The following is a 13,953-nucleotide window of genomic DNA, read 5'->3' on the forward strand; positions in this document are numbered from 1 at the left end:
CCCCCTCTGCAAACTCCTCTCCAGCTTAAATCTTCACTACTTCGTCTACGCCGACGACGTTCAGATACTACTCCCCATAAAAGAAAACTTACAATGCACCCTACTGCAATGGGAAACCTACTCAGCCCAAATAAGTAATCTCCTCACACAGCTTTCCCTCACACTCAATCACTCAAAAACCGAAATACTATACATAACAAACAAGCACCACACAAAGAACAACCAAATTCCCTCACCCACCCATCCTCCCAGCTAATGCACTACCGAAGCAAAAGACCTAGGCGTTACACTGGATTCCGAGCTCAACCTAAAAAAACCACATCACCGCACCAATAAAAGACGGCTACTTCAAGCTACAAGTTCTCAAGAAAATCAAACCCCTCCTCTTCAGCCAAGACTACAGGACAGTACTTCAATCCCTCCTATTCTCCAAACTGGACTACTGCAACTCCCTTCTACTTGGACTCCCTTCTTCCACCCTCAAACCACTGCAACTTCTCCAAAACGCAGCAGCCAGATCCCTAACAAATATCAATCGTTCAGCTCACATTACACCCATCCTCAAAGACCTCCACTGACTCCCAATACCCCACAGAATCAAATACAAAGCCATTACCCTACTACACAAATCAATACACAATAAAAACACAGAATGGCTGAAAGATGCCCTCCACCACCATCACACCCAAAGAAACCTCAGATCAAAGAACACCGGCCTGCTAAACATCCCCTCCGCAAAACAAGCACACCTCACCGCAACCAGAGAACGCGCCATATCAATAGCGGGCCCCTCCCTGTGGAACACAATCCCTGAACAACTCAGATTGGAGACTTCCACCCAGTCTTTCAAAAAAACCCCTAAAAACCTGGCTATTCCAAAAAGTCTTTCCCCCCTCAAGCCTAACCCACCCCCCCCATCCTCACCTCAACCTCACAATAAAAATGGTAACTTCACAATTCTACCTTACCTTAGATATGTCCGCACACTCCAATAAGCCCCAGTAAGTCCCCCATGTACAAACTTCCCCATGTAAACAACTATAGATATTGCCATGTTGAGATGATCGAATCAAATCATCCCGTTGAACTGACTGAATAAATTCTCCTTGATGCTCAACACTGCGAAAATGTATCTGTATTAACTATTGATATGCCTCCATTCCATGTAAAAATAGTAGGACATGTTTGTCCTACTATTTCTCCACGCCAACATGTAAACCGATGTGATGTACCCCAATGAATGTCGGTATACAAAAGCAAATAAATAAATCTGAAATATTTCTGATATAATAAATGATGTTTCAGCTTGTAAGTTCTTGCACTGAATAGAATGCCGGTGCATTATGAGTCACACTGGTTTCTGCTGGGCATCAAGGAACATTCATGAGTTTCTTTATGTCATGTCCTTTGCAGTAGCAATAAACTTTTAATCTCCTGCATCATGGATCATTCAGAGCGTCACTAAGTCCTCTGACAAAGTCAATTTTCAAGACAATAGTATATTATAGTATACTAATCCATCTCTTAAGTAGTTTTCTTATTACTTTGGAATTTCTGGATAGCATGGGACGTAATAAATAAGCTACATGGGAACACCCACAACAAAATTAACAGTCAGTATATTTTTTATGAGGCTAAGAGATTTTTCTTGGTTACAGAGTCCTTATAAAGCGGTCAGATTTTGTGCATTCCCAGCTGTGGACTGACTTTCCTTTCCATGTTGTGTTTCGTCATCAATAAAAACAGTATTCTTATAAGGCTCCAGAGTCCTGGGCTTCTTCTTGCCGGAGATCGGAGAATGCTTCATCTTGACTCTCTCTACAACATTTAAAGCACTTGCGCCACTTACAGCAGCAGCAGAAGAACCTCCCGCAGAACGTAGTCATGGATGATACAGCTTTGTCCCAGGGCTGCAGAGAATGCATCCATTTGGGGAGGAAGTTCCAGGTTTTCAGAAATCCTGGTAGCACTCTAGGATACTTGGACTGCAGCACATTGATAACAACGATGGCAATTATAAGGCATACAATGGGAACACCAACACCCACAAGAACTTGCCAGCCTGCCAGTGACAGAGCAAAGATGATTACGGGAAGCAGGAGGAAGCAGGTGATCAGATAAAAAACAGCAAACCACCTGTACTTGGCTGTTGTGTTTCCCAGGCCCTTTGCTAGGAAGATTGGTACACGAGTGAGAGGAATGGGGTACAAAAGAAGAATCCCAGATACGTTGAAAAAAAAATGGCAGAGTGCAATCTGAAATGAAAACAAACAAAAAAAGTTACAAAACATTTCTAAAGTGGTTTGCAAAATGTCTAAAATGAAATGTCACAAGAGGTGAGACTAATTAATGAAACAGAGAACAATTGAGTGCTTTTACAGGGAAGCATCTACTGTAGGAAATAATTATATTTATGCAATCCAAGGAGCATTCACAATTAACATGGTTACAATGAAATGGAAGTTTGAGCAGTAGGGGGTTAAGGTGACACAGTGACACTAAGGTCTCCAGCTTTATTTATTTATTTTATTTAAGGCTTTTTTATACCAAATTTCTTGATACAGATCAAATCAACTCGGTTTACATAGAACAAAGCTTTAACAATAACATCGCCAACAAACAAAATTAAAATGAGACAGATATTGGCGGAAGCATAACGTTACATTGTAACAAGGGCAAACAACTGGGAAGAGGGGGGAAATACAATTGGATACTATATACAGAGAGAGTGAGGGTGGCTTGGGTAGCCTATCTCTAAGATTACTTCTTTATGCTAGAATCCATTAAACTACCACTTGCATGCACTTTGCAGTACTTATTTAGTAGGGATGTGAATCGTCGATATTTTTTAAATCATCAAAAATAGTTAGAGTGCGCGATACAATACAAATTCCCCCGATTTATCGTCAAAAATCGTTAAATCGGGCACGGGAATTATTTGGGGGAGGGCGGGGAAAACTGGCACACCAAAACAACCCCTAAACCCACCCCGACCCTTTAAAACCAATCCCTTACCCTCCCCCACCCTCCTGAACCCCCCCAAAATGTTAAATTACCTGGTGGCCCAGTGGGGGGGGGGGGGGGGGGTCCCGGCATGATCTCCCGCTCTCGGGCCATCGGCGCCATTTTAGCTGCCACTAATATAAATGGTGCCGATGGCCCGATAAAAAAAAAAACCCACCCGACCCTTTAAACCAACCCCCTTAGCCTCCCCCACCCTCCCGATCCCCCCCCAAAAACCTTTTAAAATTATCTGGTGGTCCGGGGGGGGGGGGGCACGGGGAGTGATCTCCCGCTCTCGGGCCATCGGCTGCCACTCATAAAGATGGCGCCGATGGCCCTTTGCCCTTACCATGTGACAGGGTATCCGTGCCATTGGCCGGCCCCTGTCACATGGTAGGAGCACTGGAAGGCCGGCGCCATCTTTAAAGATGTCACATTTTTCTTTAGCGCAGCTGATGGCCTGGGAACGAGAGATCACTCCCCGCGGCCCCCCTGTTTTGTTTTATTATGGATCGATCCAAATACTTTTTGAACTCAAATATGTTACTTGTTATCAGTTTTTTGTGTTATGTGTGTGTCAAGACACCTGAAGACTGCAATGAATGAATTTGTTTGTCAGTTTAGTGAACATAAGAACATAAGAAAATGCCATACTGGGTCAGACCAAGGGTCCATCAAGCCCAGCATCCTGTTTCCAACAGTGGCCAATCCAGGCCACAAGAACCTGGCAAGTACCCAAAAACCAAGTCCATTCCATGCTACCATTGCTAATGGCAGTGGCTATTCTCTAAGTGAACTTAATAGCAGGTAATGGACTTCACCTCCAAGAACTTATCCAATCCTTTTTTAAACACAGCTATACTAACTGCACTAACCACATCCTCTGGCAACAAATTTCAGAGTTTAATTGTGCATTAAGTAAAAAAGAACTTTCTCCGATTAGTTTTAAATGTGCCCCATGCTAACTTCATGGAGTGCCCCCTAGTCTTTCTAATATCCGAAAGAGTAAATAACCGATTCACATCTACCCGTTCTAGACCTCTCATGATTTTAAACACTTCTATCATATCCCCCCTCAGTCGTCTCTTCTCCAAGCTGAAAAGTCCTAACCTCTTTAGTCTTTTCCTCATAGGGGAGCTGTTCCATTCCCCTTATCATTTTGGTAGCCCTTCTCTGTACCTTCTCCATCGCAATTATATCTTTTTTGAGATGCGGCGACCAGAATTGTACACAGTATTCAAGGTGCAGTCTCACCATGGAGTGATACAGAGGCATTATGACATTTTCCGTTTTATTCACCATTCCCTTTTTAATAATTCCCAACATTCTGTTTGCTTTTTTGACTGCCGCAGCACACTGTACCAACGATTTCAATGTGTTATCCACTATGACACCTAGATCTCTTTCTTGGGTTGTAGCACCTAATATGGAACCCAACATTGTGTAATTATAGCATGGGTTATTTTTCTCTATATGCATCACCTTGCACTTATCCACATTAAATTTCATCTGCCATTTGTATTCCCAATTTTCCAGTCTCACAAGGTCTTCCTGCAATTTATCACAATCTGCTTGTGATTTAACTACTCTGAACAATTTTGTGTCATCTGCAAATTTGATTATCTCACTCGTCGTATTTATTTCCAGATAATTTATAAATATATTGAAAAGTAAGGGTCCCAATACAGATCCCTGAGGCACTCCACTGTCCACTCCCTTCCACTGAGAAAATTGCCCATTTAATCCTACTCTCTGTTTCCTGTCTTTTAGCCAGTTTGCAATCCACAAAAGGACATCACCACCTATCCCATGACGTTTTACTTTTCCTAGAAGCCTCTCATGAGGAACTTTGTCAAACGCCTTCTGAAAATCCAATTATACTGTATCTACCGGTTCACCTTTATCCACATGTTTATTAACTCCTTCAAAAACGTGAAGCAGATTTGTGAGGCAAGACTTGCCCTGGGTAAAGCCATGCTGACTTTGTTCCATTAAACCACGTCTTCCTATATGTTCTGTGATTTTGATGTTTAGAACACTTTCCACTATTTTTCCTGGAACTGAAGTCAGGCTAACCCATCTGTAGTTTCCCGGATCACCCCTGGAGCCCTTTTTAAATATTGGGGTTACATTTGCTATCCTCCAGTCTTCAGGTACAATGGATGATTTTAATGATAAGTTACAAATTTTTACTAATAGGTCTGAAATTTCATTTTTTATTTCCTTCAGAACTCTGGGGTGTATACCATCCAGTCCAGGTGATTTACTACTCTTCAGTTTGTCAATCAGGCCTACCACATCTTTTAGGTTCACCATGATTTGATTCAGTCCATCTGAATCATTACCCATGAAAACCTTCTCCATTACGGGTACCTCCCCAACATCCTCTTCAGTAAACACCGAAGCAAAGAAATCATTTAATCTTTCCGCGATGGCCTTATCTTCTCTAAGTGCCCCTTTAACCCATCGATCATCTAACAGTCCAACTGACTCCCTCACAGGCTTTCTGCTTCGGATATATGTGTCTGTGTAATGTCTGAGCACTTAAGTTGTTTGTGGTCCTGACTATTACATATTACCTAATTATAAAAAAAGGATTATTATGCAGATATAGGGATTACCAGATGTAGGGAGCTAAGGCCATGACGGATTTTGTCTCATTGATTAATTTGAATTTGTTTTGCTCTTGTACTAGGCTTTAATAACATATACATCTAATACTGATTTAAGAGGCTATGCTCTGATGTCTGAAATTCACCCAGCTGAGGGAACTGCATACATCAAATGTCATTGATTTCAGAAATTATCCCATCCTATGCACAGAAGTCATCGTGCACTTTTCATCATATTGACCTTTATTTCATATGTGATAACTGATTGTCAGTAACAAAATATGAAATGATACACCTAGTCAATATTTTAGTTATGTAGCCATTTAAAAATGCCACTATTTAGATTTCAAGTTAATGATAAAGTCTGAATTGAGGCAGTCTTTAGTAGCCTTACAGTTCCAGCATTTTGTAGCATTATCCAGTCCTATACCTTATAATGAGTATATTCATTTACTTGATGAGTCAGTGAGATGATTATTTGATATGTTCTCTTTTACTATTATTTATGAAAGCTAATCTGATCACACTAACCAATCACCCTGTGCCATTGCTGGCCACTTGACAGTGTGATATGTCTTGGAATAAATTAAATATTCCTTTGAGGTAAATTCTGCTCTATTGCTGCTTCTGCACAAGTATTTTTCTGTACCCAATATACTGAATTTAGTGAGCCTCTTCTATTTTTTCCCTATGTACCTTTTTGAGCATTTCTTCCTGTAACACTACCTATTGGTTTCTTTACCTAGCGTTTAGTCACAAGCGCTCACAGATGTGCGCTGGAAGTGTGACACTTCTGTTCACCTAGGCCCATTTCTGTCTATGACCAGAACATGTCTTATTTTTTTTGCAACACTTTTATAACTTGTCCCACAGGATGTATGCACAACACAGTATGAGTCCTTATGCTGTCCTTCACTATTCTGGTAACGTGCATTGATTATATCCCTGCTTGCCATTGTAATGAATATTATCCTGGGTAGTTGTTTACAATAACAGTATTCCTTACATAGACTTGCCCAGTATACCTAGTATTATATGAGAAACATAACATTTTCATATTAGTCTCTCTTTGTTCTCCTTGTCTTTATCTGTTACACCACTATTGTGTAATTACTTGACTCTAAAAAATAACTTATGTAGTCTTCTTATCATAAGGTTTCTTTTCTTTATAATGAAGTCATTCTTGCAGCTCCACTATAGAGCTAATGGCTACCTAGTGAAACTTAGTTATGCTGTTATTATTTGTCAATTAGAGAGTACGTGTCTGCCTATGAGTCTCATTTACTTTAGGGGGGATCTAGAGGGATAACATTACACACACAAGGTTAGTTGTTAGCTTACACATTTAGCCCATTTGCCATAGTCACTTTTCACCGTTCTGTCTTCACCTCTGGTACTTGGGTGTGCCACTTTGCCATTTGTAAGTGGCACAAGAGGGAAATGAGAAGTATGCCTGAACAGAAAACCAACATGGAGAAGGAAATCCCCAGAAGCCTCTGCTTTTCTTTAGCCTGCCTGGGCTGAATAGACTCTAAGTGACTTTCTGAGCATGACTTACAGAATGTCCCTGGATATCTGTAGAGGCAGGCAAGCTGGCACCAGACAGGTGATGTCTATTCATAGAGTCACAAAGAGGAAACCACAGGGGAGCTTCAGGCAATATTCTCAGGAGTTTGTAATCAACACAGCTACAGACATGTTGATTATCTTGACCAGTAAAGACTTTAACAGAATAAAGAACTATCTCCAAAGCCATGGGAAATGGGCTACACTTTCCTAGTAAACCAATCAAGAATAGTTAGGGATGATTTAATCATGCATTTGACATCACAACTTATGTGAATGATTCTTTGACAGTCACGCAAGTCTAGAAGCTTCCACAATATTGTATGTTATCTATAAAAGAAGGGTAATTTCCTGTATATGATGAGATGCTGGTCAGTTTGTAAGACTAAGGGCACCCAGTACCCAGCATCTCCCGAGAACACTTATATTGACTAATAAAAATACATTATACTTTTTACTGAGTCTAAGTGTTTATGTGTCCCTGGCCATAAGCATAGAGTGAGCTTTACATAACATAGCCTCTCTTCTCCATTTCCTTCAAAAGTGGGTCCCACTTGGGGATAAATGTGATCCAGATGGTCTGCTGAAAATCAGTTTTTCCCCGTACAACCCTATTAACTTGTTTCACTTGCCTAAAGGATTTGCAGGGAAAGTACACTATAGGGTTTTCAGGCAAATAGCTTTGAAAAAAAAACTTGGCTGTGGTGGCAAAGGATATTGGGAAGGGACCCATTTATTTCTCCTTTTTTGACTCTAATAATCAGGAGTTTCCAGTGGGTCTTAGCTCTTCTATCTTCAAGGACTGGAAAATTCAGGGCTTATACAGTATAGGACAATTATGTGACTCTGACAATAAGACTTTATTGTCCTTTCTTGAGCTTCAGGAGAATTGATCTATCCATACTAATTATTTCTTGGCATATATTTAGGCAAGGTATTATTGCCTAAGCAAAGGCAGAAACCAGACTGAACATATTACATTTTCCTAAGACAAGGATATGTTTTTTTGACACCATTCCTAAATTTATTAAATTTACTGTGTGGGTGATGACCTTACAAAGACAGTTGAAGATGCCCAACTTGAACTCTTTGGCTATTATATGGAGTAATGATTTAGGGATTCTGATGGAGGAGACGGACATTTCTGAAGTATTTGTGCTAATGTATAAACATTTGTTAATGGCTAATATGAAAGAAATTAAATTCAAAATAATTCATAGACGAATTCATAGAGAAGTGGGAGTAAAAATGAAGCTTTGGGTTAATGATGTATGATTGAAGTGCAAAGTGGAACATTTTATCTCATGTTTACCGGGTGTCCTTATTTCAACCTTTTTGTAGACAAATGCAGATTCTGTTGGAAACAATCTTGAAATGTGTAATTTAATGGTTAGGTAAACTTTTATATTGAAATCTATATGATAGGCCCAGGACAATGCAAAGTGGGGAGGCAAAATGTTTATCTGTAGCCCTGTTATTAGCAAAAAAGACTGTCCTGCTGTCCTGGAAGGGGGAGGAGGTGCCTATATATAAAACATGGACTGGGTTAATGCGACAAAATGCGCTCTTCGAAATTCAGAGAGGAAAAATATATTTCCAATCCATCAGAAGGGGAAATTGAAAGGATATTTTCAATTAAGGGATAAAACTTGTATACTGGTGTAATGAAGTTTATTTTGTGGGACACAGTTTCTTACTGTTATTGTATTTCTAATGGAATTGTTTACCACTGGTTGTTAAACTATACAGATGAGAGTTGTGAATGAATGGATGAATGAAAGGGAATGCTTGTATGTGAGATTGAGGTAGGAATAATACATAAAAAATTCCATGTTTGAGCACATACAATATGCATGGTTTGTTCATGTATATCTTCTTTTAAGAATTGTTGTCTGACAGTTGGTGAATTGTATATGTCTCAAATAAATTTATAAAAAAAAAATTCTGCTCTAAAATATTAATGGCTATACAAAAAAATAAACAATTAGCAACTGACAGAAATTCAATAACATCTAACTAGGTACAGAAAAACAAACACCCTGGGAGCTGTCCAAAATTTAATTATATTTTTTAAAATGTTGATGTTCCTTCATGCTGGCTAATGTCATTGTTTTACTGTTGGCCACCTTCTGAAGTCACTGTATAGACTTAACAATATGGATTCCACTTGGAAATAAGAAATATTTCTACAGCTTAGTAGCTATGATCCTTGTATGACATTCAACATTGTTTTGAAATACTTCAGTGAGGTATAATTTTTTTTAACAGCAGAATTTTGCATTGTATTTCTACCAACCTCATTTGCTTGTATAGAAAAATTGCATGTGACATTCCTGATAGCGCATGCAAAAATGTACAGATTAGTAATTAAGTCTACAGGTATGCAAAATGTGTCTTTTATAATGTGCCTTTTAACAACTCTGAACATTGTAATAGATATAACAGAGAATATAATTCATATTCCTACAGATATATATAGTCAGGGCATCTTTAAATACATTATCCACTATTAAAGCTAGAATGGTATTATTTATTTCTTTATTTAATTCTGTAGAGAAATACAAATAAAACTGAGCTGATTATTTTATCCAGGTCTATGAAAGATGATTTCCCTCCTGTTTTACATCTAGAAGATTGGTCCATTCCTGTGTCTAGGCAAGCTCATAATTTAGGCATGCTATTTCATAGCTCACTTTCATTTCAACCACAGATAAAAACCATTGTAAAAAGTTCACTTTTTAAATGAGTTTAGACTACTGCATTACTATTTATAATGGGTTGCTGACTGTTATCTTGACCACTGTACAGACTATTTAAAATACTACTGCATGAGTTTTCCCTCGTGCTTGAAGCAATGACCATATAACATTTGTTTTGACTTCGCCTGTTGCTTGACGCATCAAATTCAAAGTTCTTTCTTTAGTCCACAAAGCATTACATGACAATGGCCCTTCTAGTATTGCTTCCACTCTGAAATTTAATACTACAAATACCTGTTGCGTTCTGCTAGTCAGAATCTTTAAGTTGTTCCTTCACTCTAGTCAATACATCTGACTGAGACGTGTGACCACATTTTTATGGTTGCAGGCCCTACCCTATGGAATTCTTTATCATCTAACCTCCAGGCTGAACTGGCTGTAAAGTACTTTTGGAAAAACTTCAAGTTCTTCTTTTTTACTCAGGCTTTTGCAAGTGTTCTCTTACCATCTAGCTAAGTTGCTTTTGCCCTATAATTAGATTTTGTTTATTGCAGGTATTGTTATTCAGTTTTATTTTTGTTTTCATGTATATGTTTTATGGTAATTTAGATTTGTGCTTTGTTTAAGATAATTATGTATGTGCTTTTGTAACTCAGCAGAATGGTAGAGAGGCATACAACAAATACTTTTAAATAAATAAATAGACAAATAATTATGGCCAGGAAAGATTAAAACTGGATCCTCTGCTGCACAAAGCTCCCCATCTATGAGATGTATCAAATTATTGTTATTATTATTTTAAGAATCTGTTTATTGTATTTCCAAGTAAACAACAATAGAAACAAGATAACATTATAAACAATAAGCAGAAGTATGCAAAGTCAAGAGAATACATATCCACATCTCAAACCTGATACCATCAATAGACCCAAACCTATCAAATTATTTAACATCACACATCATAAATATTCTAGACAATAAAATATGAGTGTAACATATATCTAGGACATTGATTTGTGCAAGCAATACTAACAAAATATAATATTAGAGCTATAAGGCATAATGCAGGGAAATAAGGGAAAAAGAAAAATTGGATTCAGACGACAGCCAACATTGTGCCCCAACGTTTATGGTCCGAGGTACTGCTGCATAGCCATTAGGAAAAAAGCACAGGAAGGCTTCTAGGCGCAACCAGCCCAGGGTGGCAGTTACTATCCTTAACAGAATCATGAGGGTAACCTGCATGGAGCTGCAGTTACTACCATAAGAAACTTGTTGGGCAGGCTGGATGGACCATTTGGTCTTTTTCTGCCATCATTACTATGTGACCATATAATTGCATGTACATAGCAAAATTAGTTACAGCATATATTATATTTTGGTACTGCACAATATATGAAATCAATATTGTGTATCAATAAAATCCAGACATACACAATAGTTACTTAGCCATCCTACTCTAATATTATCTAATTGTATAATAATATTATTCTAATAATATAATTCTAAGATCAAAGAATACTGAGTTGGGAATCCAGCATAGTAAATAATTAAGTGCTTTAAAAAAGATTAATTTAAATAACAAAAAAGTGTCCTTTGCTCTGGTAATTTTGCCGAAAAAATAAAAATGACTAGCAACTCCCTTTGCTATTTTTAACAGAATCAAAGACCTCTGGATCAGGCATTTCCTTTTCTTAAGTGCCTTGTCAGCTGCACCTCAAACCCTAAGCAGTTCTCACAGGATTTAAAGTACCAACAAATACCTTGTCCCATCTGTTATTACATTGTAAAAAATGGCAGATAAAGACCCAAATAGTCCATCCAGTCTTCCAAGCAAAATGTTTAGGGTTGTAACTGCCTCTTCGTACAGGTTACCCCCCTAATTAGAAATGTTACAGCTAAAGTTACCAAAGTTTACCCTGTTATTATTTACAGTATATTGTGCTGCAACATGCAAAATGCTAGATGGAGATACATCAAGTTTACAGGAGTCAGATTTTTGTAATGATAATAATGAAAGTGGTAGACCACACTCACCTGCAGTGAGTTCGCTAATGTGTCACTGTCACTAGCTAGAGCAGCAAGTAAAGCTGTAGTAGTTGTACCAATGTTAGAACCCAGTGTAAGAGGATAACATAGCTCAATGCTTATAACACCAATACCTAGGAGAAAGAGATCAGAAAGGAATTTTTTAAAATAGATATTTCCTAGTAAATTTAATGCTTTTGAAGTTGCAAGAATGATAGCATTAGAAACCATTTATCTACAAAACTAGTACAGCATGGGCAGTGGCAGCACAAGCTTCCCCTCACTGCTCTGCTATTGTGCCTGAGCCCTGATCTGGAGGGATCACCTCTCAAAGAGGGAGAGTAACTCATGCCTCTACAATCTGGTCTTTCTAATGAAACAGTCAATTAAAGTAACATTAGTGGCAAATTGTAATGGTGGAATTTTTTTGTGAGGTGAACACCCATTCACTGGGCATGGGGACACATCCACCAATTGCAGTAAAATCTAGTACCCTTTTGGTTCTAAAAAATGTAAACGATCATCAGGGAATTGTAAAGGAACGTAACGTACCGACAAGGGGTGTAATGGTAGATGTGAAAACAGAACTGCTTTGGACAATAAAGGTCATCCCAGCGCCAACTAAAATGGCCAGGTATCCTGTTACCCAAGTGAAAGGAAATGGGAAATCTAAAAGAAAAACAAACAAACAAACAATTTCTTAGGCAGGCAAAATAAACTATGGCATTAGAAAGAAATAGGCAAAACTATATTAAATGTATTTATTTAAAATTATTTCTAGACTGCGCACTCCATCAATCATCAACTTAACATGACAACAAAAATATACAAACTTTCACCACAGATGTTATCAAGGGGAGTTTGTCATCATAAATTCCTTTACTATTTAGCCACTTCTATAACTTAACAGCAGTAAAAGAAAATGAATGAGGGTAGCTTGAGATGAAATGGTAGCAGTTCATATCTTGTGGTAAACCACTCATCAATTTTCTTACTTTATCTTATAGCAATGCAAATCAGAACATTACATTGCAGATGTATTTATTTATTTACAATTATTAATATACCTCCCCTCCAAACAAAGGAGATCGGGGTGGTTTACAATTAAAACATCCATAATACATTACTGACGAAAAAAAAACAACCATAAAACAGTACACCATGAATGCTCTAGATCATAAAAATGAAAACAAGATCTTGTGATATCAAAGACTGCCCTGAAGAGCCAACTCTTCAGGATTTTTGTGAACATCTTGTAATGGAGTGACCACATTTCCCCCCTTGCAGTATGTGCAGGACCAGGCTAGAGACCTGGTCCACTTTAAATCCCACAGAAGGAGAGAGCACTTTGGGTGGGACCCTGCAGGGCAGGACCAGTTGGGGAGCATGAGAGTCTAAGCCCAGCTGGGTTCAGGAGGCCCTCCCGTGTCTCAAGGAGGGACAGCTCCTGTAAATCTATGCTGACCCAAAGCCCAGGGAGTGGGAAGTGTCCTGCAAAGGTAGGGAGTCATTCTATTATGTTGAAGTGATGTTATTTGAATAAAGTTTTATCTGCATTAGAAAAGGCTGGAATCCATGTGGCTTTGCGCCTCTAGCCTGGGAAACACCACTCGGTTTCCCACATATGTTGTCAGATTGAGGATTTGTTTCTCTCTACGCTGGACACAGAGATCCCCCCACCAAGTCTCCAAGTGAAGTTTGTTGTGTGGCCTGCCAAGGAAGTAGGAGGCAAAGCAGTGCTGCAGAGATTCGGGGATGGCTCTGGGAGCACACTGAAGTAACGCAAGCTGCATGAAAAAAGTTTATCCAGCCTTGTCTAAGGAAGGGGCTGGGTCAGAAGAAAAGCAGTGCTGCTTGGGTTTCAGAGCATAGAGGAGCACAGAAGAAAAAAAAAAAAAACAACCTAAAAACTGCCTTTAAACCAGAGAGGGGTCTGTGTTGCCTGCAGGCAGGGTAGATTTTTCTTTGCAAACTATGGGGGACAAGCCCCATCTAAAGATGTTTAATAATCAGTACAGTCAGTGCTGGTGAGGCAGGGTTTTTCA

General features: G+C 38.8%; 1 protein-coding gene across 1 annotated transcript in view; it reads right to left on the reverse strand.

The window, feature by feature from the left end:
* Nucleotides 1–923: 923 nt before the first annotated feature.
* LOC115084673 (sodium-dependent phosphate transport protein 2B-like) overlaps nucleotides 924–13,953 on the reverse strand; it is a 92,917-nt gene continuing 79,887 nt past the window's right edge. Inside the window, 4 exon segments of the mRNA XM_029589856.1 lie at nucleotides 924–1,783; nucleotides 1,785–2,255; nucleotides 11,918–12,042; nucleotides 12,461–12,577. Coding sequence (XP_029445716.1) covers nucleotides 1,664–1,783; nucleotides 1,785–2,255; nucleotides 11,918–12,042; nucleotides 12,461–12,577 — 833 coding nt within the window. The 3' untranslated portion in view covers nucleotides 924–1,663.

The sequence above is a fragment of the Rhinatrema bivittatum genome, chromosome 1 (assembly GCF_901001135.1).
Source record: "Rhinatrema bivittatum chromosome 1, aRhiBiv1.1, whole genome shotgun sequence".
Lineage (NCBI taxonomy): Eukaryota > Metazoa > Chordata > Amphibia > Gymnophiona > Rhinatrematidae > Rhinatrema > Rhinatrema bivittatum.